Source organism: Perna viridis, chromosome 1 (genome assembly GCF_037379345.1).
Source record: "Perna viridis isolate PV_CMFRI_1.1 ecotype Kerala chromosome 1, ASM3737934v1, whole genome shotgun sequence".
Taxonomy (NCBI): Eukaryota; Metazoa; Mollusca; class Bivalvia; order Mytilida; family Mytilidae; genus Perna; species Perna viridis.
This window is the reverse complement of record NC_142445.1, coordinates 34,755,135-34,782,019: the sequence shown is the minus strand read 5'-3', so window position 1 is coordinate 34,782,019 and position 26,885 is coordinate 34,755,135. Positions and strand designations below refer to the sequence as shown.

Here is a 26,885-nt window from a genome sequence, read left to right as displayed (position 1 = left end):
GTCCCGTCGAATGCATACCCTGCCTCTGAAACATACACAAAACCAATAAATTGGTATCGTTGTATTATATGCCTAACTGCCACGCAGCAAAAACTAACCGTTTACCAACTTTTATAAATGCTTTAAGGCAGGCAAGGTGATGTATGTAGAATGTTACTTATTGAATTTGATCCATTCGTTGACATTGCTTCAAACGAAATTAGGCATCACAAAAGTTATTACAAGACTCATACAAGTAAACGGCACCTTACATTCTTTGTTGTGATTGTCTGTTTTTCCATGTCTGGTCTTTGTCCCTGGATTCAATTCTTTTGATTTCCGCTAGAATTTTGGTTCCCTTGATTATTCTTCAATCTCAATCGAGTTTCTCATTATCATTTAAAGTGAACAAAAACTCACTCGAAGAAAAACTACTTTGGGTACATGTCCAAACCAATTGACTTTATCTAATACCTTACACAATTGGTCGTCTTGCATTTTATGCAAAAAGATCGGAAACTCCATCGTATTCTTTTGTATTTCAAAATACAGCATAACTTTGGCGTGATACAAAATCGACAAAAAATCAAATGAGAACATTGAATCAAATGTTCGTGTACCATTTACGTGACTTGTCAAATCTATAAATGTAGCGTTGTTCGTTCTTGAAAAAGGGTCTCTTGCTGAAAAAAAAATACAAATATCGCTTTCTGCATACAGACAAGTCAAGTTATTCAAATACGTGTCGTTTAGACTTCAACTTATTTTTTATAAATATTTCGGGGACAACATAGTTATTGATGTGAATTATGGTCAGGGGAAGTCAAACTTTGTATCAAGTAGTTTTTTTCACAACTGTCTTAGGCACTTAGAGTTTTTAGTTTAAAAACTGAAAAAAAATGTATAAAACTACGAATGTCTGCGTAAACGTCAGAAAAAGAAACCAAAATACTGTATTTGGAAGCTTCAGTTCTAAGATGCAAAATTAGGATTACTGTTCTACAATAAATATCCTACTGTGAACAAAATGGCACTGATGAAATCTTTAGAGACATTGCCCTCTTAATCGACAGGGTTTATTATATAACTTTTTGATGATAAATCTTACAGCAATGTAGAAAAAGGAACATTTATTTGAATTCCTTTTGTATATATAGGAAAAAGTTAAGATTTGTCCGAATACATTGTGTCATTGCTTGCACTTTGTATTGACATCTCTTCGCAATTCCACTATATCAAAGGTCATAATTTCTAATTTAGCACTTACACTTTCATAGAATCCTTGCTTCATATCACGAGGTTTGATTGTATATTGTAGTTGACAACCTTTGCATGTTTGTACTTGATATATTCTCACTATTCTGCCATTACGATGTCAAGGTTGACATGAATGCTGAAACAGTAGACGGAAAGGATTCTTTTTACTCAATAGTGAGTGCAGCATTTCATGTTTGTGAAGATGTAAGCCGCAGTAAAAGTTAAATACTTGGCAACACAATCAGAGAAGCACCAGTTGTCGATTAAAAGCAAAGCCAATAGACGAAAAAGTTTCATCGCTTAATACTGATGCAACTGAAGCATAGAGTTGATACTGTTCAGAACAACTAGGCTTTTTTAAGCTATTGGAATGTTTCCTTTCCATTATCAGTGGTGTGCTGATATATGTGAGCATGCATGTCGACCATTTTCCGTGCATACTTGAACGTCTGTTTTTAGTTACACATACTGCGGTTTTGTTGTATAATATGCATCAAACAGGCATGTGTAACTCAAAATGGGTCAATTAGTTAAAGTCAATTTTAAATGATACAGGTTTAAGCTATGTATGGAATAGTCAATGTGTATTGAGTAGTTTTGATGTAAAAATATGTGTAAAACAAATATTATGTGATCAGTTTATCCAAAAGTGCCATAGTGACATTGACAACTCATCTAGAGGACAGTTTTATGCATTATTTAAAAATGATTTTTGTCTAGAAAAATATTTGTTAAAATTGAACAAAAACAGAAGAATTTTTATAAGTAAAATAAGATGTTCAAATGTGAAATTTCCAATCGAGACTGGTCGTTGGAATGGTATTCCAAAAGAAAATCGTTTGTGTCATCTGTGTGAAACTGAATCCATTGGAAATGAATTCCATTATCTGTTTATTTGTCCACATGTAGAAATTAAACAGTTCAGAATTAAATACATCCCTCAATATTTTATAACAAATTCAAGCTATGAAAAAATGAAAGGTATGCTTTCACTTTGTAATGTAAGAGTTTTGAATAATTTGGCCATTTTTATACGAAAAATAATTTCATACCTATAAGGAAGATTGTTGTGAACAATATGTATGTACAGTTTATGTATTATATGTTTGTTTGAAGTTCGCCATTGTATTGTTTATGTATTATATATGTATGCCTCTTGTTACAGTGTAATCTGTCTAGAGTGAAATAAAAACTTGAAACTTGTACTCTGCTGTGTTTTAATTCATCATTAGGAAAAAAATTGGGAAATGGGTGTCTTTGATATCTGTTGGTAGGTACAGATTCATATGCAATCACTCCTATTTACCAAATGCTGAAAACAACCCAACTGTGCTGCACGAAGTTTCATACTTCTGTGTAAGACATATAGCCGACTGGAGCTGCTCTTTTTGAGGTTTTATTAGGTACAACACGAATGTCTCGAAATACCTAAAGTGTTTTGGCATGCCGCATACAACATTTGACAGTTTTATGAGCCGTTCTCTCACATTGGGCAATCATCAAAATTAAAACCATCAAAAAGCAATAAAAATAACCTTGGGTAAAAAAAAAAGAAATTTTAAGAAAGGGGATTTATAATTAGACTCGAACTTCTTTAAGCATTATAAGTTTTGCTAATTAATAGTGAAGAGTGAAAAAGATATATGGCTTTCATTTACATTCATTATTCTCATTTTTGCCTTACTTTTTCTGTCTCTAATAAAATACGTCCCTCAGGCCCCTAATGGACCCCTGTCGTCTTACACGACATGCTTTTTTCTGCCTACTGAAGTTGCCAGTGGCCCTCGACCTTTTTTCTTGCGTTGGTTTAGCTTCCGATTAAGATATTCGTAGTTGTTTATTTGTCTAACTAAAAGGGGAAAAATGTAAAGGAATTTAGCGAGCACGCTCACAATACCCAACACGCAAACATTCACACACTTTAGTATATTCAATCCTTTACATGTATGTAACCAAATAATATAAAGCCCATTTACCGATGTATGTGAAAAACGTCTAAGATATTATTGTTATTAATCATTCACTAAAATTTGAAGTAAATCAGTAAAAAAAATGGAGGCGTTAAATAGGCCACAAAACGTTATGACGGACGCATGGACAGACGGACGGACGCACGGATACAGGTACGGACGTACGGACAGATACTTGAATGGACCAAAACATCAAATATCCGCAACTTTCCGTTGGATATAATAAACAAGTGTCTTCGATTATAAGTCAACGCTTTAAAACCTTTCCCCGCGTTTTTGCGTTTTAAAAAACCGCATTTCGAGCAATAAAGGGGCAAATCGATTTTAGGTTTACAAAAATAGATAAATATGTTCTTCTAGCGAAAACAAGTTTTTTTTTCTATGTTTATAAGGCAAGAAAAAATGCCTGTCGATTAATATGGAAACCCCCCAAAATTTTGTTTTTTACAAAATAATGCGTTTTCTCCTAAATTCCTAAAGAATGTGTAGAAGGTAAATTTAGAAATTGAATAATGCTAAGATTTAAATTGATTAAAAAGCAATTTTTATATAATTTTAAAATATGGTTTATTTTTAAACGTTTGTATTTAAATTTTACATGATTTTTAAATAATCATTTTTTGCTGTTTTTGCAGTTTTTAAAAAATTGTGACCACTTCCCATTTTTACGACCAAGCAATTCTGAAAGTACGATTAAAGACCTTTCCAAAGATATATAATATAGCCGTGTGTTAGATAGGTGCATTAAAAACCTCGAAATCCCTTGTCCGGTACTCGCTTATGAGATGAGATGTTCATTTCTTATGTAGTCCGAAGAGTTTCAATTACTCAGACATGTAAACAATATTCATATACACACAGAAATCCATTTACAATGCTTGATTCTAGGTTCAGTGTGTTTTTGGTACTACAGGGGGTGGCATTTGACCTGGAGGTGGTAATTAAGACCTTTTATAATTAGCTCCCCATTGATTTTGTTCTATGTTAATGAGAAACATCATTTAATAACTATTCTGTATATTTAACAATTGTCAGAACCCTTACCATTTAGAATATGTGATTGACATAAGTCATGTCATAAGTCGCATTGCCCATTTCAGGAATTACCCTTTCAAATCAACCTGGACATGGTACCCTTTGTTAAGAGGTTAATGGCATTTACAGATTAGAAAAGGATTGGAAAGAACTTTCTTATTGATCTTGAATATTTCACATTTAAATTGTGAATTGTTGTTGGAACTTGTTCGTTTCAGTTCCGATTAACGAATACAAATCAATTGAGGCAGAATAACTTGGGTCTTGTATCGAGGACGACTAAGAATTTTGAGGTAATTTTGCTCGGCTTCTTTATGAGGAAAAGACCCTCAAAGATTCCCGTTGTTTTATGCGAGAGTAAACTTTTTACGGAAAATACATGAAAAAAGTTGACAATTCTTTTTTCTATTGGCAAACCGGAATGAGTCTTCAGCTGAAATGATTTTTTCAAAAGTTTGTAAGTTTGTAAAAAATATTAGGATACTGTAACAGTACATTTTTTAACTGAATGATTTTTATTGGAAGATTAGAAATCCTTCTAGTCATCATTTGAATGTTCTTTTGCATAGAGGTGTATATTTGCACCCATTTGTCTTCTTTGGGGTATGTATAGAACCACAAAAATTGTCAGGAATGGAGTTGGGGTTTTAAACTACTAAAAGAACAATGTTCAGACCATGTACTCCCTTCACCAGGCATATTGCTTTGCAAACCTGGCCAAGGACTTAAGTTTCAGAGCATGATCAAGTCGGATTATACATATTTGCCGATAACTCTGTTTTAAAATACCAAAGAATATTAGAAAAGAAATTTTAGACAAAGTAAATTTCTTGTTGGCTTAACTAGAAAAATAAAGTTAATACTAACGTCGATGTGTTGGCTACATGAAAAATACGGTATGTAGTTAATGAAACGTCAAATACAAATAAACAACCTGAATGAATTTGTTACAGAAGTGCAGAACAAACTCCAAAGGAAAAGATTATTTTTGCCGGAACTGTATTGGTGTGGTAAGGATAGTACATATTTTTGCACCAGTCGTCATACCTCGATAGTCCAGATTCGCTTGCTCAGGAGATTGCATTTTGATTTTAATAATCTGTCTAATGGCATTAAAACAGAGAAGCTGGAAACCAGAAATACTTATCATTGGCTGCTAATAGAGAAATTAATCTCTGCAAGAAGTCAAAGCTGCTTGTAGTTATCCAGATGACTGGTAAAGATCTCAAAAGGTGGACAATTTGAATTAGAAAAAAAAATGTCTTGAAGAAAAAGAACTGTTCAACATTCATGCTTGAGTTAATGTCATCAAAAGGAAACCCTGCTAAAATGCGTTTTCCTTGACATTGATGTGAACAGACAATTGTTGATTAGTTTTATATTCAAACAAACTCGCTTAAACGACATCTTCCATAGGCAAACACATACATGTATAAAAATAAACTGTCAATATTTTCGTTATTTCAGTGAAATATGTACTGAAACAATCTAGAACGTTTGTATACAATGCGTACTTCTTGATCTATTTACTTCTTTACATCCAAAATATACGAAAATATGGTTTTGGGGATACATTCTTTAAGCTGTTTTCAATTTTTTGGTCAAAATATACAGCAGGGGAATGAATATTTCAAGGCTAAATATATGTCTACTTCTCTGCGGTGATCGTGATAAGGTGCTTCCATTTTTGACTGATAAAAATATTGCATAAATAGAAAGTATTTTGATTTTTTTTGTTCATATGATGTCTACATTAACTCCCTGCAAGCCATGTTTTGTAAATTCAATGTAAATTATTATTTGATAGTTATTACTGTGACTTTATTTTTCTTCTTTTTCATCATAGGATTTCCTTATCATTGATAATGAAAAAGTATGTACCAATTTTTCGGAGGGCGAAAAGTTTTATGCATTCCCATTCAGATTTATTAATTTAAAAGATAATTTCTATAATTGTTCTTAATAATTATTCTACTCTTTTTTATGTTTTATATTTGTGTTTGTTTGTTATTCTTTGTTTGTTATTCTTTGTTTGTTATTGTTTGTTTGTTGTATGTTTTGTTGTTTTTGTTGTTTTTATGTCTCGTGTTTTATTTTGTTTTCCGTTTGTTTGTTTGTTTTGTTTTGAAAAAAAAAGTGTAATTATTCTAACATCAATATACGATTGGTGTTAGTGCGAATTTTTTTTTTAATAGGTACAATGTATGTACATGTATTAATATTTGACATCTTTTTTCTTATTAAATTTGTTTGTATGTTTGTTTCTTTTTTCTCAGTTTTAAGTCTATCCATAAATATTCGCTCAATCCCTGACCATGCACGAGACTTAAACAGAGTTCCAATCAATATGCAAACGCTGGCAGCCATTAAAAAACACGGACAAAGAAGGAATAAAAGTGTTAATTATCAAGTGCTAAAAATCTTACATAAAAAATGTTTTATATTGGCATTGGTGTATTGTAATGAAACGGTACCCCGAAGGTATTGAATTTTGCTGTTACTATTATACCACTCTCCTTATCTTTGAAACGACCAATAATTTCGGTACCGCCTATTTCGAGTTCAAAGTCTCCTCTCCATTCTTGAGGCCACATTTTACCGTCCGGGGGAGGAATTTCCATTTTTCCTAATGGCATGCAGCCTTTATCGTCAATAAAGCTAGGATTTTTATCTGTTGTAAAATAGAGATCGAGAATGTGGTTAAGTTTACGTTTTCCCTGTCGATTTTTATCCTTGTACGAATCTTTTAAAGAAACTGTGCTTTTCTCGCCAATCTTTACCTCTTGGTTAATAGAGAACAGTGTTTTGAAGTAATCCTTGCACCATTCTTTTTCTTCCTCCTTAACTTTTTTCGCAACAGGATCCCCATTTTTAAAAGGCCTGTAAGACCGAATTCCATATGAGTACTTAGCCTTTCTTGAAATGACAACATTCGGGTTATGTCCGTATAGAACAGCCCCTTTCAACACAGCTAGTCTAGCCTCTGTAGGAACGATTACCTTTATGTTCGAGAAAGACGGATGGTCTCGGATCGCGTTGGTTACGATTGGGGATTCAGAAAAGCCGCCGACCATTACCATCGCTGGTGGCACGACGCCACAATTTCGATCATCCAACACCTTTTCCAAATGTGAGATTATGTTCTGGATTGTTTCTCTAAAGAATCCTATGAATATACTCGATTTGATATGTAATCTGTCTCGTTGATTTTCTTTCACAGATACAAATCCAGAATGTTTGGATCGATCAACAATATCCGATAGAGTTTGTTTTTTGTTGCAAATTATTTCCATTACACCACCGGGCATTCGCACGACAACATCGTTTTCACGATCTGCATACACTTTCCGCTTTTGTTCTTCAAATTCTTGTTGAATTTCTAACAAATCGCTTCGATATTCATCCTTTAATTCTTTCATAATTTCCTGTCCTAACACTTCCTCTAAAAACTTGATGTACTTTCGGTCAATATTTGTTCCTCCCCAGTCACCTCCACTTGCACGGTCTATTGTTTTTAAGTTCTGCTCCGCTGTAACTTCGTTAATGGATATATCTGCTGTACCTCCTAAAAGAAACAGGTGGTTGTTCTTTAATATATTTTGTTTTTACTTAAAGAAATAAAATTATTATGTTTTTTTCTAGTTTTGTTTTATGAAATTTCCTTGAAATTTGATGTGTCTCCTTTAGCAAAGGAAAACTAAGAAAACCAGGAATCAAACGCCAATAAAAAGAACATAATATCCAGGGAACACGACTAGACAAAGCATCATGGAACCTGGAAGAACTACTTATAAGTAACATCCAAATAGAAACGAAAGAGAGTTAGCAACAAAGACTCCACTAAAACTGGGAGCATGGGTCAGATACACCAACAGGACACGATTTTCTAGAAACAGCCGCTGAAGTTGCTCATAAACTGTCATGTCCGATATAGTCGGAAAAGGAAAACGATGACACGGTTAAAAAAATCGGTTCTCATGTTTGGTGCAAATTAATTCGCCATTACGATTCACGAGTTCGTGGTGACGGCCATAAAACTTTTGTAGTGACAACTTTAATCTTACAGCAACATAACACTGTTTCAGAGGTCTAACTGTAAGAAGTCTAGCACGGTACAAAAAGGCTGATCCAAGGTACATGTTAACACGTGCAAGCTTACCACCCAGATCCACGATAATTATCTTCTTCCCTGGTTCGAAGCAGGACAGATAATTGGAACCTCCAGCAACTTTCATCGTATCGATTGGCAGCAGACGACAATACAGTGCTGCTGCTTCTGGTTCATATGCCAATATCAAGGAAGAAGGGTTTGGTTCCTCTTTGGTTATACCAGCCTGTCATGAAGCAAAAAAAAATAGTAGTTTTAACTGTATCTGTATTTTTCTTTCATTTTTTTCATTTGATTGAACGATTCGCACAGAATAAATAATGGTTAGCATGGATGGGTTAAATTCAGCCCGTGAAATTAACGTTCGAAATCTGACATTTTCCAATTTTTTTTATATTTTTATAGTAAACGGCATTTGTAAAATTTTATTGATGTGATTTTTTATATAATAAATTAATAAATTTCTCAAAGGACTTTGAAACCTTGTAAAAAAATAAATATTCTTACTCTTTCAGCAGCCGTTCGCATGAACTGTTTTGCTGGGTCAGACCAAATAGCTGGGACTGTAAGCACCCATTTGATTTGGTTGTCTGGAACATCTAGATTACGCTTTTTCAAATCACTAAGTAAATGGTTTCTTAGGTAACGGATAGCCTCAGTAAACACTAACAAAGCTGAAACTTTCTTTCCACCATCATCTTCAACTTCTGTATTCTCATCTAAAACCTGTAAATATCATTCACTTTTAAAGATAACCGTGCGATTGGTACATATTAAAGTCGCCTGCGTGTTGAATTTAGATTGACAATACTGTAGAATATTGTGGAATTTATTTCGAGTCACGTTTGAACCACGAGGCTTATCAGAAAAATAATTCCCTTTTTTGAGGGATTCAGCAACCTTCAGTCAACTAGAAGTATTTCATTAAGACAGGTCAACATCATTCGCAAGCCTAATAGCAGCACTATGCATCATTAAGCTAGCATATAGACGCTTCTTTACAAGATGTGGACATTTGCACAAGGCGTAAGCACTGCTCAGAAGTACTGAGTGTGGCAGAGTTGTGCTGGAAATTGGTATTTAGTATTGTAATTAATTAGAAAACCAATGCAAACACATAAAATATTGTGTAACAAGACGGTAATATGAATAACCTGTGACAATTCATAGAATTAGAAAGATAACTCGGGCGCTTGAATCAACTTTGTTGAGTCAGAATATATATTTTGAAAATTTTGAGGGCCAGAAAGCTTATTTTCAAACAATTCAAGGCCAGGCTATTTATTCTATCTACTTCAGATCTTGGACGAGTAGCCAGAGCTTTATATGGACACATATTTCATAAAGGACATCTAGGTTGTCAAATTCATTTTCGACATTTTGCAAGCGAATATATTATTTTCCAAAATGTATAATAAATTACTGAGACTAGCTACCGTTAATTAAATGTTTGATAGTGGGAACAATATTGGAAAGAACGTTGTTTCCGGCGTTTTATAAAGCCGCTATGGTTAATTTAAGGTAGATCATATCTTTTACACGGAAGATTATTTTCTATCGTCTTGCAAAACATACTGCCATAAATTACACATTTTCTTTTAACTAAAATAGTGTTCGAAATCTTGTAATAATAATTTTTTAAATAATTTCAAAATGATTTTTCACATAAAAATTAGAATGTTGAAATTAAAAACATAATCTTTAAAAGCGTCTTTCAAAGGGATGTAATTGGCGGGATTTTTTTCAAAGGGAAATAATTGACGGGATAAGCCCTTTTTCATATTCCCGACTTTGACTTTTGACGTTTTTTTTTAATTTTGAGCAAAGGGAAGTACCCTTCCAACCCGACAGACTGGTTTACTGTACGATTGGAGCAATGGATAGCAGTAGACTTCAAATTCAAATATTTGACTTATTGTAGCTGCTGTAAGTACTTTATTACTTTTGATTAATTAATTTAGCTACTTGCCAAAGTGTAAATAGTATAAGTTTCAAAGAAAAGTGTTTACTATTCTTCCTTTCTTCAACGAGACCGCCAACCAGGTTGTCGGTTGTTCCTGGGTTACATGTACATGTTGCTAAAATGGCTTGTATTCCGTAAATATGAAAAACGACTATAGAAATGTTTTTGGGGAATTTCAGTTTTTTAATGTTGGGAGAAAAAGAATTCGGTGACCCTCAATTTTTCTTTTGAAATATGAAAGATTATTAATTACGTGCTCTTATATAAAGTTATAAGAAAATTTATCTACTAGACTTGTAGAAGATTGCGAAATATTGAAAATTCCCCTCAGAATCTATATAAAATGTAATAAATTGGCTGTTTTAAGGCTTTGCTATCTTAAAATCAAGTTCGGTGACCTACAATGCACGTTTTTACATTTAAATTCTAAAGTATGTTCATTCAGGGTCATCTTTGAGAAACACTAGAAAAAAATATCTAATAAAAATATAAGGTATGATCTGCCTTAAATCAGGCAACCCGGCGATATGGTTCGAGCTATCACTAAATTTGACAAAAAATATTAGTACCATGAAGATTTGAATTACCTCGCTTTCCATTAGTAGCATTTTAAATCTTCTAACAAAGAACCATTCCTGGTGCTCTTCGTTCTCAGCCAGATTTATGTATTTGTTTTCTGCCTCCCTCCCAAAAGAATGAAACTTTTTGGTCGGATCCAGTAATACGCATGTTGGTGTTTTGTAGGACGGTCCATCTGGCCAATTGTAACTGGTAATGTTCAGAGGTTTCGCTTTATATTGGTGTCCAAACGAGAAGGCATAGCCACTATATGTTGTTCCTATATCTACAGCAACAATTAAAGTTGAGTCACTAGAGTCGTTTGTTGGCATTCTAAAAAATATATTGAATAGTCAAAATATGGTAAGACAGAAAGACGACAAAATAATGTATTACTCAAGGTTTGAACTTAAGATTAAGTTAGGCAAAACAAGATAAGCCAAATGAGAATAAAACACGGGAAATAAAGTCAAAGCTGGTCATTTACCATTTCATATATAAACATCGTAAAAGAAACATGCATATGTTTTGTGAGGGGTTCCTCGTCGATTATTGAAGACACATGGGTGACTTTGAGCTGACTTTCATCCCGTTTGTGTTGTTCTCTCTCTGACATATTTACCATCTCTACTCCCCTTATATATGAAATAAGGAACATTGTCATAAAAAACAATCATAAGTTTTTAAACTTAACAACAATGAAGATTACAGAAAGAACAGTTTTTATATCATCGTCTTCATATACAAATACGTCTGTCGTGTATTTTGTGTAAAAAATTTTGAATTTGAAGCCATGTCCATACCTATCCGTTCGACATAACTCAACCCGTGAAACATGATATTAACTTCGTTGCGCAATAGGTTTTACTGATATTTAAAAACAATTTTATCGTCTTTTCATTGCAGGATAAAAAAATAATATTAGGCTCTTGTCGAAAATATATCCTCTATGTGGAATTACTGCTGCATGGGGCATTGAAATTGCTCGCCTCACATTTTTTCTGTCCCAAAGCCCCATGCACAATTTCAACAATATCCTAGTATTGTATATGCACTTTGTACTTTTAAAACATGTTAGAGATAGACTGTTGTATTTCGTATATAGAGCAAGACCTCACAAGACATAGAAAGTAAGATTTTCTAGTTAATAAGTTGAATTTTCGGTGGCTATACTGTGTTTTTTTCGAATCCGTTTCAACTCTATCTTTCAAAAACATAATAATAATTTTTATTCATTAAATTCAATTTCAACTTCCGTTTTAAAGTTGTATAGACTTCCTGTTATGACGGAATTAAGGTGCTGTTTATAAGTATATTTAACTACAAATATAAGTCTAATAAATTCAAATATGTATCATTAGTATTAGATAATCTATTCCGTTGTCCTTCAGAAAATAATAATAAAAAAAATGTAGCGGAAATGGACACACCTTTTCAACACTTCCTAAACCAAGGAACATATTTTTTAAATGTATTGTTCCTTGTTTCAGATCTTTTAAAAAGATCAATAAAATGATATGTTTGTTTCAAAGTATTGTAGATTGAAATTATCTGTATAAATGTTCAACATGGTTGGCTCGTTAAGTGTATCTAAAGTACTCAGATAGACGGCATTTTAACATTTTACTCCCAAGTTAAGGTAAGAAACAAACGTATCTAAAACTTAATTGACGAATCTGTCTTTATACACTAGTTTATTTGATTTATAAAGCAACATATTTTAAAGCTAGAGACAATGGTTGGTTTGAAAAGATTCCAGACTGGGTCATTTATAATGATATTCAGAATTTGAAAATTAATTTTACGCTAATTCTACATTACTATAACATCAGCACATGGTCTTTAACTAAGAAAGCTCAATCACAAGATATATTGTGTGGTGTTGCAGTATTTTTTTCCCTTTTGGAAGCTATATTATTTTTGTTTTCAGTTTGTTTGTTTTGTAAATACTTTTCTTGTGTGTTTGGTTTTTTTTCACATTAATATTAATGTACCAGAGTGGACATCTGAAAGCGGAAGCGGAAACAGCTATAAAGCACCATCGTGTATCGACGATAAAAAAGGAACTTGTTGCTTTTGGACACGACGCTGGGGACGAATACATAAAATTGTGTGAACAAGCTGAACAAAACAAGTGCTACTATCTGCGACACTTCAAAATGAAGTTATACAAGGCCGTAGTACAAGGAAATGTAGTAAAATTGTTCAAATAGTCTTTAAGAAAATATCAATACTACTTTATCTTACGGTGTTAGAATTGCTCGAGACACATGTGGTGTTTTTGATATAAGAATGTATTATATTCGTTGATAATGCGTTCAGTTTCCAAAAAAATAAAATACAGATCAATTTAAACCATCACACCCTTTTGAGGACCCCAAATCCCTAACCCTGGTAAAGGTGGGAAGCGTTAAAAGATAACAAAAGTGTAGTTTTCATCCAATTTGAAATAATAATTTTTCATCCTAGTTTCAGAAAATAACCTGTCTAAATCAATGCATCAGACCATTGATGACCCTTTAATAACAGAGACCATAATAAGCTGTTTCATGTAATCATGTTCTGTCACAAACAATGTTTTTATATGGTTTATGTTGTCTAACCCTAAATGGTGTGCTAGAAAACTCAGTAACTTAAAGTAACATGTTTTTATCACTTTAACTCAAACAGTGAGATGAACGACATCATCAGGATCATTAAATGGGCAGAAGTTAGTCTTTTGATTCAGAAGGACGGTTACTATATACATATTAGATTTGTATGACAAAGTTTTGCATGTACACATAACTTTTATAATAATACGGTGTCATATTCATTAAAAAATAAGACTCAGAATTATTTTTTTATTTTACATTTGTACTTAAGGACATCAGAGGAGACTTCGAAATTGAGGAAGAAAATGGAAAGCTAATATCAGCGAAGATAGTTTTTCATCTAGCGATCAGTTATCTCAGCAATCATGTCTTGGACCAGCTTAGAAGGAGAAATATAGCGGTGGAATCTGGTCGTATTAAATGGGTGGTGACGGTCCCTGCCAGTTGGAATGACGCGTGCAAACAATTCATGAGAGAGGCTGCAGAAAAGGTAAACTATAAGAAAATGAAACGTCCAAGGTGAAAAGAGAACATCCATTTGCGAAATTTGTTTATTTGCTTATTCGTTTACTTGCCTAAATAATATCGTATGATTAATTATACCGGCCATGTACTATCCAATTTAAGTGATCAAATTTTATATTTAAGGCAGGAATATCAAGGAGATAATTTCTGTATCTATTGTCGTCTACTTCCGGTTGATAAATTTGTAAGTGAAAATGATACGACAATTCTCAAGACATTTGATCCAGGGAAGAAAATCATAGTTATTGATGCCGGTGGTAAGCAAATGCTTAATGAAGGCTTCACCTCTACTCTTGTATCAAGAAATGCTGCCTTTTTTTGTTCCTACATTAATACATTAAATTTTGGTTAAATGAAAAATTGTTCTCTTTAGTCATTTTTTTGTAATGCTTAAAGGCTTAATATTTAGAATATTTCAACACATATTATACATGTGCAACTTCAGTTTCTTTTAATTTCATTTAGGAGGTACTGTTGACATATCAGTTCAAGAGGTTCTTCCGAATGGCCATTTAAAAATTCTTGATAAGGTAAGAGGGGTGAATGGGGAGGAGAATGGGTAAATCAAGAATATAGAACATTCCTGAAGAAGTTGGTGGGAGGAGACGTCTTTGTCGAATTCAAGAAGCGCCATGGTCTTGACTACACGGAAATGATGGGAGTTTTTGAGATGGCAAAGGTATCTTATAAAACCAATGAGAACAATAGGGTGACAACACGATTTCCTGGCTCTTTAGCTGACATATTAATTGAATTGACTGAGTGTAATATCAAAACGATGTTAGAAAACGTATGAGAGAAAGGCATCGGCTAGGAGGGATAAGTTATTTCTTAGCAAAGATTTTTTCAAATCGTTCTTCAGCGAATCTGTCACGCTGACTAAACGAAATAAAAGAAGTCCTGCAGAATGAAAGATGTTCGGAAGTCTCAGCAGTGATGTTAGTTGGGGGGTTTCCGAAAGCCCTATTCTTCAAAATACGAGGGTGGAGTTTCTGTCCTAAAGGGTGCAGTGATATATGGGCATGACCCTAATGTTATTACATCTAGAGTATGCAATTACACTTATGGAATAAGTATAAGTGTAAGTGTCCCATTTGATAAAGAAATTCACCCAATAGAAAAACGTTATCGTTATGACAATGAGGAATGGTGCAAGCATATATTCCATGTCTGTTTCGAAGAAGGACAAGAGGTCAAAATAGGCGACGTGGCTACAATTGAACTGAATAATTCATTCAAAAGTGAGGATGAACAGAGAAAAAAGACACAACTTCTAACGGTTGAAATTTACATAACTGACGAAAAAAGTCCAAATGTCGTATCGGATCCGGGGTGTAAACGTCATGCAAAAAATCATGTTAACCCACCAAACGGTTTATGGCCCATTTTATCTTTCGGTTGGGTGCAACTTGAAATAGCTGGTACAGAAATGATCGGCACATATGTTTTCGCGGAATCACAGCAGCGATTTTCTACGGAGTTTGAGTTTCTGCCTTCAGGATACAAAATACTGAAAGGAGAACGTAGCAGAGTTTCTAATATGGATTAATATGCTAAATCAATTCAATAAACAATTTGAAATGTTTAGAAAATATTTTCTTAAAAGCAAAGCCATGGTTTACAATTTCAATTTTATAACTATGAAAAGTAGAAAATGTCTTATTAGCAATATCAGTAAATATTGATAAGTGTACGGTGAAACCTGTCTAAATCGAACGATTTCTTTGTGTCAGTTTTAAAGTTTTTTAACGTAATTTACCAAACAACATGTCCTGATTAAACAATACAAAAATTTGAGTCTTAAATAGGTACGGTTGGGACTTGTATTACTGTATAAATTAGAGAACGACAATGTTTTTTTTTATTAAAAAAACAATAGCCATTAACTTTAAGCTTAATTATATTGTATCTCTTATTTCATTTTGCATTGTCTATTCTCCGGTTAGATTTATCAATAAGTTTTTTTTTATTTGGATAATACAAAAATAATTTAACATCAAGCTAACTGTTAAAATGAGGGTTCGCAGCATTTCCAATTTATAGGTATGAAATATAAGGATTCATTTTAGGGGGTTTTGACTGGAAACTTTTTCAAAAAGATGAGCCAAAAAGTGGCCACTTTAATCTGGTCAAAATCTTATGCTGTGCCAAAAAATTTAAATGGCAATCATAACTCAGATTTGAATCAAGCTTCAATTTGAATGGTGTGTCCTTATTTGTCCAAACTGTTTCGAGTTCTACCACTGCAGTCGTATCAAACTGCAGCATGCGACACATCTTTACCAACAAATATAAGGACAGCCCCGTTTAAACGGTACAGGAATTACATCGAAAATGTTTGTGTTAAATGCATTTTTAGTGATCACTTCTAACTCAACCTTCAAAATCGCCTTTCTTCAATCATTTGCACTTCATTGGTACACCTACGAACAACAGAAATGGAACATTTTGAAAACGAAACTTGCCCTAACCCTAAAGCACTGGTCTGGTTTGACGAACGATGTGATATGTGATAAGTGAATATATAGAACTATAATCCCAATCTGGATGTAGTGCGTCGAATAAATTGTGTTAAAGTACATGATTTTACGCATGGTATGAAACAATATCGATTGACTTACCTTACAACAATTAACTGCGTTACTGTTATATGCTAAATGAGCGATTCTGATAAGTTAAGTCTATATATCAATAAACTTTGTTTCGTAGAAAGCTTGAAAATTTTCAGTAATCACGAAGATGGGCTTCGCTTTGGCAACGAACCGGTTCTTAAACTTCCTGGTCCAAAGGGAAGTTACATTCAAGCATATCACTTCATTATGGAGACTTCAACATGTCATTCACTTACAAGGTAAATCCTTAAGCTACATGTATTTCTGCTAGGCGCTAAAGTCGAATTTTCGCTCAATCGTTTTTACTGTTCAATGTAAGATACTGAATAATATTTTGATACCTATCTGTAAAATTGGCAAACTGAATGAAGATATTTAAACTATTTTGACAAATTTGAAACACAATATTGATTTAAACCACATCAATATGCGTGTTAAAGATAGGCTATTTAATCATGAATTTACTATAGAAAAAATACAAAAGATATGCACTCCGAGTATTATACCTGAGTATTTTGTGTGTATGTTGTAATGTGCATGTATAACAAATAAATTCAATTCAACTCTTTATTGCCATATACAAAACTGAGTTTTTGTGAAAAACTTGTTAAAATTAACAGAGGAAAGAGCCTCAAGTTTTCATATATAAGTAAATCGTCTACAGTGCCATTGTCTTTTTAATGAAAGAGTAATCAAGGGAACCAAGGTTATAGCGGTAATCAAAAGAATGCAACCCAGGGACAAAGACCAGGCATGGAAAACAGACATACACAGCAATTAACATAAAGTAACTAAAATCATACATACAAAGTAACAAAAGCAAATAAGCAACTCGAACTCCACTAAAAACTGGGAGCATGGACCAGGTGCACCGGTAGGAGTAAGTGTCCTCTGCTTTTCTAAAAACACCCGCCGAGTTGCTCATAAAATGTCGTCCGGGGTAGACAAACGAGGAAAGGAAAACCATGACCCGTTGAATAGATCAGTTTTCATGGTGCAGATGGATACACCATAACGATCCACGAGTTCATGATGACGACCATAAAACTTCTGTAGTGATGATTTCAATCTTGTAGCAACATAACCCTGTTCCAGAAGCCTATTTGTTAGAGTTCTTGCGCGATATTAAAAGTTTCGGCAAGCTCTAGCATAAAGTATGAGTTGTGATACGAACACTCCATACGCAGGTGCTGAAGGGATGTTGCCACAGATGAAAGGAAAGTTGACAATTCTGAATGAAAAGTCATCACGTTTGTCGTAAAGTTTGGTCAATAGTTTTTTCTTTACCATCGATTTCTAAGTGTAGGTCAAGATATGAGGCTGACCTTACAGTGTCTGTAGTATCCTTTATCTCAAGTTCTTTGGGGTACAAAATATTATACGCGATACAGATAGGTATCAAAATATTATACGCGATGTATCAAATCCCCGAAATTAGGATTGTTTAAAGATAATACGTCATCTATATAACGGACACTGAGATTAAAGGATCTAGCCAAACGATAATCTTTCTTTCAGATTAAATCAGCCATAAAGTCAGCCTCATAAGAGTGAAGGAATAGGTCAGCAAATAAAAGAACCACAATTTGTTCCCATTGGAATGCCGACCGTTTGTTGAAAAACACGTCCACCACACTGGACAAATATGTTGTCGATAAAAATTCCAGCATTTTGTAAACATCTTCCTCTGTATATTTGGAAGATGATTTGGAATTATTTCTTACAAAGTATGAGGCATCTCTACCAAGAACTATATATTTGTATCTAGGTGTACCATCTTTTTTTGAAAAAAAAACAACGATGTATAATGTTTTTAATTCGGGATTTTCACTGAGTATGGGGAATAGAAATATACAGTGTTGAAAAATCATAGGTTTTAATGCTACATGTATTATATTCAGATAATAGTCTTGAACCGATTGTCTTCAAAAGATCTTTCGAATTTTTCAGGATCCACATTGAATTAATACCACTACGGGAGCAACAAGTGTTGTGGTAAGACTGCAGACCCTCTTTGACCGTAGGAAGGAACCAAGCTTGGGGCGGATCCAGACACTATGAAAAGAAAAGTTGCCAGTTGGGGTTTCTCAGAAAAAAGGGGATGCTAGGACTTTATTTGTCATTTTTTGTAAATTTTACACATGAAAATGACAAATTTTCAAATAATAAGGAGGTGAGTCAACCTCTCCCCCTGGATCTGCAACTGCTAGCCTATTTACTTTTGGTGGCCTTGATGGATTAAATATACAAAATATTATATCCTGAATCGGAATTATCCTAGTAAATTCTTAGTTTTCTTTAATTATTAAGCTTAAAAGAATACTACATGTACATCAGGATTTTCTTCGGTCTATGAAGAAATAACCTCAATCACATGGTGCACACTAAATAACCTGCGGAAAGCTATGTTCAAGTGCGCAACACGAGGTTATTTCAAATAGACCGAAAAAATATAACAGCCATTCTTTATATTTTAATTTTGATATCAAAATTACTATTGACCAAATTATACGACAAACGCGATGACTTTTCATTCAGTATTGTCAAATTTCCTTTCATCTGTGGAAACACCCCTAACTTCAGCTACTGCGTATGGAGTTTCCATATCACAACTCATACGTTATGCCAGAGCTTGCCGTAGCTACGCAGTCTTTTTGTGAGACTCGCGGTAGACTTTTTACAATTAGGCCTCTGGAACAAGGTTATGTTGCTACAAGATTGAAGTCATCACTACCAAAGTTTTATCACCGTCACCATGAACACGTGGTCGTTACAGTGTACCCATCTGCACCGTGAAAACTGATTAGGTCGACGTGTCATAGTTTTCTTTTCATCTTCCGCCTACACCGGACTTGACAACTCGGTGGATGTTTCTAGAAAAGCAGAGGACGCTTACTCTACCGGTGCACCTGGTGTATGCTCCCGGTTTTTAGTGGAGTCCGAGTTGCTTTTTTTACTTTTTTTACTTTGCATATATTATTTTGGTTATTTTGTCTGTCTTCCACGTCTGGTCTTTGTCCCTGGATTTCCGCTAGAATCTTGATTCCCTTGATTACTCTTTCAAGGAGTAATAATTAAAAAAAAGGTGATGACGTCACAGTCATAATGGAATTTTTTTTATCCAATCAGAAAGCGTGTTACTTCTGAAATTAAATTATCTGCCTTTACCAATAATAACATGAAACTAGGGAATGGATAATGGCTTTCTTCTGTCCTCCACGGGTTTAATCCGTTCCGCTAATGCACGTCCCCGTTTAACAAATATCGGTCATGATCGCAACAAATAACAAACTTCGAAACAAGGCACGAATTTTGATTTTTTTTTTGTAGGAGTTTGTGTCTCTCTTCGTAATTCACTTTTCAAAGTTTTGAAGTGGGTCTTAATCAAGAAAATTTCTTTTTTATCTTTCTCTGCGTTCAGCCAACCAATTCACTGCAAGTTGTAGAGCACAAAAAACATCAAACAAAACAACAACAAAATGTGCAAACAATAATATGGAAGCAGGAAAGGTTTAGATAGAATCAGCATAAATTATACTTATCTTCACCCGATAATCTCCCTTTTTTAATGCAACATCTATTAATTTAATATGTTTTGTAATCAATTATTAGATTTCATCAGAAAAAATATACATGTATAGGTTTTTATGTCTATATATTATATGAACAAACTAAATTGATCCTTAATCAAAGTCATATTACAGATATTGCATATAGCTAAATTTATAGCGATGATCGATATATAAAGTAGTTAAAACAGACGGATTTCAATGATACTATATAACCGCGTAAGATGCAACCATCCACAAAAATTAACTTTTTAAACATTATGGAATACTGTTTTTTATCATTTATATCACGGTAATCGTGCCTTTTCATGTAAAATATATCCATTAGTTCCTTATCTACTATGTTCTCATTGTACAGGTGTCATTGAATGTGAAGCACCATGCCTAAAAAGTTAGTTGTAGCTGCCATTGACTTGGGAAGTCATGGATCTGGATATGCATATTCATTTATGCATGACTTTGAGGCTAACCCAATAAATGTCTTTTCGCCTTTGTGGGCTCCCGATGGTGGAGGAGAAAGCACAATAAAAACACCCTCTGCAATGGTATTAGATTCAAAGAAAAAGTTTGTTGCTTTTGGACATGAAGCCGAAGACAAATATACAACAATCTGTGAAAACAATGATCAAAATTCGTGGTACTACCTTCATGGGTTTAAAATGAAGCTGTACAAGGCAGTACGAGATAAAAAAGTGAGTATATTAATACTGTTGTACACCTGTTCGTCTTAACTATGGGATGTAATCTATGCTTCAATGGGAACAGTTATTTTGGTTCTATCCCATGACCTGTCTCGCGGAAGATGCTTGCATGTAACTCTCCCACAGAAAAGGTCAATATCAATAATATATGGTCCTACATAATCCCATGAATAAAAGCATTGAAACAAAATTTAAGAATAAGAATCAAATTCTAATACCCCACCCCCTTTGGCTTTGGTTGATTTCGGAGGTTGTGACTTGAACCGATGAGAATTAGGGGCCAAATGGGTGTCACTTACTTGGATTCTAGTCAAATTCTTATGGCGTGTACATACCTACCCTTACTATTTGGTCGTATCAACAAGCGCCCTGCGAAGCATCTTGTTTTAGTTTGCCTGAAGCGTTTTGGTATATATTTTATGATTTGTGGTACTTCAAAAAAATTTATGGATGCTCGAAAAGTGCAATTAATCATTTCCAACTAGACAGCTTACTAGTATATAATGGATTGGTACTCGTTTTCTTATAATTGGATTACGTGTGGTTTGAGTAGTCTCTGTGTTGAAATACAGTAGAATCACATAAAACTTGGTACTTGAGTGAGTGTTGATACTTTTTGTTGATAATTTTAAAGCTTGAACAAAATTGATTATTTGATAAGTCAAACTAAAACGGTATATGTGTACGCCTTATCAATTTAATATTTGTTGAACTTCAATTATGATTAAAATTATGTCATTTGTAATCTTATCGAGACTTATTTAATCAATTAGGTTATACAAAAATATTTCTTGAAAAGATTAAGCTGTTTGAAATAAGTTAAAAAAAAACAGAGGAATAAAAATGGTACCTTTTCATATAAAAATATAATTCCTATCCGTCAGCTAAATAGTGGCGCATTCTTATAAACATTATTTCAAAAGATCACGTATGGGGAAAAAGGTTCATGCTCGAGGAGATGTCATAGTAATTACCTGAAGGGTTAAATCATTGTAATTTTAGTATTAAATATAATCAAACATTCTATTCTTTGCTTAAACAAGACTAACAGCTTATTAAGTGGAATAAAGCGGCCATAGAGCTTTCAAAGACAAGATCTGGTAAGACTAAACAGAAGTCGTTTTTATTTAAACTTAGGACAAAACTGTGCCTTTCGGTATAAACGGAGACGCAGATCCCTCACGGTCTTTCTGGAAAAGACAGATAATATCCCATTACGCCGAAGCACATTCGCATTATCCTCTGCATCAAACCTCACTTATAACTTCAAGGGATTAATTATTTTTAATAACCAAACATTAATTAATACATACACCGTTCAAATTGGTAGATGTTACAAGTGCTGTTCGTACTCCATTGAATTATCAACTTATATGGCTAGAATCATGTCCAATATTTTCGTGCGTAAGAACCTTTTTGTTCGGTGTTAATTTTGGAATATAAGGGCATTTAAGAACTATAACACAAGAATGACACGCTTCAAGGTTATAACTTTTTGAATTCGTCTTTTTCATCTTGTCTCGGGTAACGTATATATTAAATCACTACAGTAACTGTTTTTAAGTAAATGCCAAATGATTGTAAAACTTATCTTCGCCTTATCAAAGAAGGAAGTACCAGTAGTAGTTATTGTAATTGTCTATGATTATCTTATAATGTCAATGAAAAAAATTCTACATGGAAACAAGAATGTGTCGCGTGAAAAATGAAAATGGCAAACTGATTGTAGGAACAAAGATCTAATAAAGATTGATACTTGTATAACATTGTACTTAATGAATGCTATTTTGCTATAATTAATAATTGTACAACAAAATTACCCCTAAGACGTAACATTTTAGATACACATGTATGAGATTTTTATTGGGGCTTACAGGACTGTGGCGCTTCCAATTTTGGTCCAAAATACGAGACTGACTGAAGTTAGCAGCTATGGTTAGTTTAGTAAAGCTCTTTTACTGGTTAAATTTCATGAATTTTCAGAATTTCTTTTTCTTAATTTTATCAAAAACCACATTTTATCCTTTTCCGTTATACAGGATTAAAGCATCGTCACCTTTTTGGGAACTAACAATCTTATTATAAGTAGATAATCCTGACGTTCTGTTGTAACGCTTTCGAGTACGAACATCGCGCGTAACGTCGTACCAGTTTAAAATGGACCACTTATGGTAGACGTGCGATAACCTCCAAACCAACTCCCAGTGGTAACGCTGGAGATTAAAACCATTTCTTCGACGTAGAATTTCGAGGAACGTACCGTTACCCCTTTGTCTTGCCAAATGAGTGTGTAAATACGCAATAATATAGCCACCTCTCACAAAGACCCCTCCCTACCCCTTCTGCCCCCCAAAAAACAAGAACAATTTTGTTGAGGGTATTATTTTATGGATTATTCCAGATTGTCTGCTATAACTCCAACACGATTTTAAGTTTAATTTAGAGTTTTCAATACATAACACAGACATTTGCTATTAAAAAAGATCTATTAGAGAATGAATTAGTAATAAAAGCCGAGGAAAATGCCAAGTACATGGTATTTTGATGATTTATGAAGATAAAAATCTAATGTACACTTTAAACCAAAAAAATCAGAGGTCAAAGTTTAATATTAAGAATACTATTTTCCACAATTGCATGTTTTAACAGTTATCTAAGAATAAAGTAACAGAATCGAATCCAATATGCATGTAGATTTATTTTCTGTTTTAGGATATTCGAAAAGATTTCACGATACAAGACACGGGCGGAAAAGAAGTGTCTGCCAGATTGGTTATTAGTCTAGCTATTAAATATCTCCGTCAGCATCTATTGGATCAGTTTATACAAAGAAACATAGGTGTAGACCATGACGAAATTCATTGGGTACTTACCGTTCCCGCCATTTGGAATGACGCCTGCAAACAGTTCATGCGTGACGCAGCTATCGATGTAAGGCACGGCTAGATGCTGTGTGAGGTGTTATTATTGTCAATGAAAGTAGTCCTTGTAATTCTTTCTCCACGTCGTTAACGTAGTTTTATTTTAATAAGTTTTTTTATTTGATCCAATTAATCTGCATGGCTTCATGCACTAGCTTGAATGACTAAAATATCAAAGTTCGAACTTACAAACGATCGACTATCTTTTAAATTCAGTCTTATTAAATGAGAGAAATTTTACAAAGAAATACGAGTTGTCGACGTAGGACAAATGTCTTCTAAATAAACTTTTTTTTGCTCAATTTGAACGGAAACGACGACTATAGGCGGTGGAAAAAAATAATACATTGATTAAAAAAAAACTCTTTTCAGGCTGGAATCGCCGATAAGAGAATGTCGATTGTGTACGAACCCGAAGCTGCATCAGTTTATGCTAGATTGCTACCCGTTGAAAGATTCGTTGGAAGCAATAAGACAACAGCGTTGAAAACATTCGATAAAGGAACTAAATTTATAGTTGTCGACGCTGGAGGTACGCTTTTTTTATGTTTTTTTTTTAAACGCCTTTGTTATTTTACTAGAAAAAAGTAACTGCTTCTATATTAGTTTTCATTCCATGGCAGGTCTTTTTAGCGTCTTCATTGACAATTTAATCCTACCTTTCGAGTTATGTTAGTTATTCCTTCTTCATTGAATAAATTCTTTTTATAGAGTCCTCTTTGAAATTGTTTGATTTGGGGTTTTTTTATATCCGATCCACCGATTGCAACGATGCAACGGATTAATTACGCTAATGTGTAATTAGTTTTCAGTTTAACATTGAATCATTTTAATTTACTAAAAAAAATCAATGTCGTCTAAAATTGATAAATTTGTTTTAGGTGGTACAGTAGATATTTCTACGCAAGAAGTAGCCCCTGATGGAGAGCTTAAAATAATACATAGAGTTTGTGGAGGTTCGTGGGGAGGCGGAATGACAAACGAAAATTTCAGAATAATGTTGACCAAATTAATAGGAGCCCCTCTTCTTCTAAAATTTAAAAAGGAGCAGGGGTCTGATTTTATAGAAATGATGAGGGATTTTGAACGCAAGAAAAAATCGTTTAAGGTCGAGGATACTGGAAATGTCGTCACAAGGTTTCCGTTATCACTTAAAATAATGATTGGAGACGAGTTAGGAGAAGAAATAGAAGATCTCATCGCTAATTCTGCTTCATATAAAGACAAGCTAAAAATAAAGCGAGATAAAATGCTAATGTCACGAGAATTGTTTAAAACGTTCTTCGATGAATGTTGTGATTTAACTGTAGAAGAAATTAGGGACGTCTTGGAACATCCTCGTTGTAAAAGTTCAAAGGCTATTATGATGGTTGGAGGGTTTTCCGAGTGTGATTTGCTACGCAAGGCTGTAAAAGATGCATTTCCGAACTTGGAAGTCTTTGTACCAGTCGAAGGAGGACTTTCGGTTTTAAAAGGTGCTGTGATATACGGTCATAACCCAAACATTGTTGCATCACGCATTTGTAACTTTACGTATGGTGTTAGTATAAGTATACCTTTTAAGACTGGTCAACATCCCGAAAGCAAGCGTTACGAATGGGACAAAGAACAGTGGTGTCGTCACGTGTTTCACGTGTGTTACACCATGGACGAAGAAGTCAAAGTAGGGGTGGTTAGGAAAATCGAGCTAAATGATACATTCGTAACGCCTGAATCACAGTGTAGGAGAAATAGTCCGATAAGGGCAGAAATATACATATCTGACAAGGAAAATCCGTCTTTCATCACGGACGATGGATGCAAGAAGCATGCAGTCATTCTTGTCAACCCACCAGGAGGAAAATGGCCAGAGCAAGTTTTAGGCTGGGTTGAATTAGAAGTAGTTGGTACGGAAATGATTGGCACATACGTAAATGCCAGTACAAATGAAAGGACCTCGACGAAATTTGAATTCTTACCATCTGGATACGAATTTACAAAAGGAGAAAAGAAACGTTTGTTCGATCCAGATGCCGATGCACTTGATTAATCTAAATTGCCCCTATTTCAGTTCTGTTTAGCATATTAAAGGACTTTTTTTTAAATTTATGCGAATAATTTTCCGTCCATGACTTTGCATTATGGCACAACAACAACATAGTATACTGTTATGTCGTGAATTGTGTAGTCGAGACGGAGAGGTCGAGGGCATGGCATGGCTCCTCGAGATGTCGACTGCCTCCCCGTCCGATACGTTAATATGAACTATATCTTTTCGAGTGTAGTGACATTTTGTTGTTGGAGAAAACTAGTTCATGGTAGAGTCTTGATGGAGTGATGGTGTTTTCTTGCTATGTCTGGCATGCATGTAGTTTGTTTTTGTGTCCGTGGTCCATCGGATACTGCATGCTTTCGAGGCTGGCCTGGTAAATAAAGATATTAAGTTTTACTCTTTATTGTACTAAACGTACACAGTGATACCAGGGCTGGGTTGAACTCTCTTAAAAACTCAGTATCACGTGCTGTCGGACCTGTTTTTTTTACCAATGAAATCATTTAATTTTAGTTAATGACCAAATATGAATATTCATAACGCCTGAGTACATGATACGTTTGGTTATGTAAGATTACGTTTACTCAAACTTAGTTCATCTTTCATGTCTAATACTGTTTTAATTTATTTATCCTTAAACAATGGAAACTATTACCTAAAGCAATTAAATACATTTTGCTAATCTCTATAAAGTGTCAGTTGTTTACCTAAATTATTAGCAAGACAATTGAGCAAGTATCAAAGAATTCAAACCTATTTAGTCTATCGTCACAGATTATGTATTATCCAATATTACAAATATTTCTTTCTTTCGGCTAAATGTACGAATATGTTAAGACATTATCAATTTACTTAAGCTAAAATGCAATTTTATTTATTTTTAATTTTTGCTGAATCATATAGAATTTTACTGCATCACAATACCATTTAAATTTGCATCTATAAATACGATAAGTTTTAAATTAATTAAATGCATGTTTATTAGGGGTATAGAAATCAATACACTGTGCATATTTTACATAGTCATGATCTTTTTAAATCACAATATTTTAGTAAGCAAA

General features: G+C 33.9%; 2 protein-coding genes and 1 pseudogene across 11 annotated transcripts; 2 read left to right on the top strand and 1 right to left on the bottom strand.

The window, feature by feature from the left end:
- Positions 1-6,623: 6,623 nt before the first annotated feature.
- LOC148628497 (heat shock 70 kDa protein 12A-like) lies at positions 6,624-16,995 on the bottom strand. Of its 5 annotated transcripts, none has more exons than XM_088588580.1 (5): positions 16,838-16,995; positions 10,900-11,203; positions 8,857-9,075; positions 8,401-8,575; positions 6,624-7,806 (listed from the first exon to the last, which is right to left on the bottom strand). In XM_088588580.1, exons 2-5 carry the CDS (start codon positions 11,200-11,202, stop codon positions 6,680-6,682), a joined length of 1,824 nt encoding a protein of 607 aa, XP_088444706.1. In that variant the 5' UTR covers position 11,203; positions 16,838-16,995; the 3' UTR covers positions 6,624-6,679. The 5 variants fall into 5 exon arrangements, with proteins under 5 accessions (XP_088444706.1, XP_088444697.1, XP_088444694.1 ...); XM_088588571.1 differs by lacking the exon at positions 16,838-16,995 and adding an exon at positions 16,616-16,755; XM_088588568.1 differs by lacking the exon at positions 16,838-16,995 and adding an exon at positions 16,611-16,752.
- Positions 11,942-16,419, top strand: LOC148628498 (heat shock 70 kDa protein 12A-like; annotated as a pseudogene).
- Positions 16,703-26,220, top strand: LOC148628496 (heat shock 70 kDa protein 12A-like). 6 transcript variants are annotated; one of them, XM_088588526.1, is made up of 6 exons: positions 16,778-16,840; positions 18,120-18,163; positions 20,529-20,862; positions 23,584-23,802; positions 24,165-24,324; positions 24,674-26,220. In XM_088588526.1, the coding sequence occupies exons 3-6, from the start codon at positions 20,551-20,553 to the stop codon at positions 25,819-25,821; spliced, it is 1,839 nt and encodes a 612-aa protein (XP_088444652.1). In that variant the 5' UTR covers positions 16,778-16,840; positions 18,120-18,163; positions 20,529-20,550; the 3' UTR covers positions 25,822-26,220. The 6 variants fall into 6 exon arrangements, with proteins under 6 accessions (XP_088444644.1, XP_088444652.1, XP_088444665.1 ...); XM_088588518.1 differs by lacking the exon at positions 18,120-18,163 and having other exon boundaries at positions 16,703-16,840; XM_088588539.1 differs by lacking the exons at positions 16,778-16,840; positions 18,120-18,163 and adding an exon at positions 18,170-18,328.
- The last annotated feature ends 665 nt before the right edge of the window (positions 26,221-26,885 follow it).

Excerpts from the sequence above, each read along its gene's own strand:
- LOC148628496 (XM_088588518.1), top strand. The coding sequence starts at position 20,551 with ATGCCTAAAAAGTTAGTTGTAGCTGCCATTGACTTGGGAAGTCATGGA. Across the intron at positions 20,863-23,583 it reads AGGCAGTACGAGATAAAAAA|GATATTCGAAAAGATTTCAC; the intron begins GTGAGTATATTA and ends TTTCTGTTTTAG. Across the intron at positions 23,803-24,164 it reads TGCGTGACGCAGCTATCGAT|GCTGGAATCGCCGATAAGAG; the intron begins GTAAGGCACGGC and ends AACTCTTTTCAG.
- LOC148628497 (XM_088588580.1), bottom strand. The coding sequence starts at position 11,202 with ATGCCAACAAACGACTCTAGTGACTCAACTTTAATTGTTGCTGTAGAT. Across the intron at positions 8,576-8,856 it reads TGCGAACGGCTGCTGAAAGA|GCTGGTATAACCAAAGAGGA; the intron begins GTAAGAATATTT and ends GCTTCATGACAG. Across the intron at positions 7,807-8,400 it reads AATTATCGTGGATCTGGGTG|GAGGTACAGCAGATATATCC; the intron begins GTAAGCTTGCAC and ends TGTTTCTTTTAG.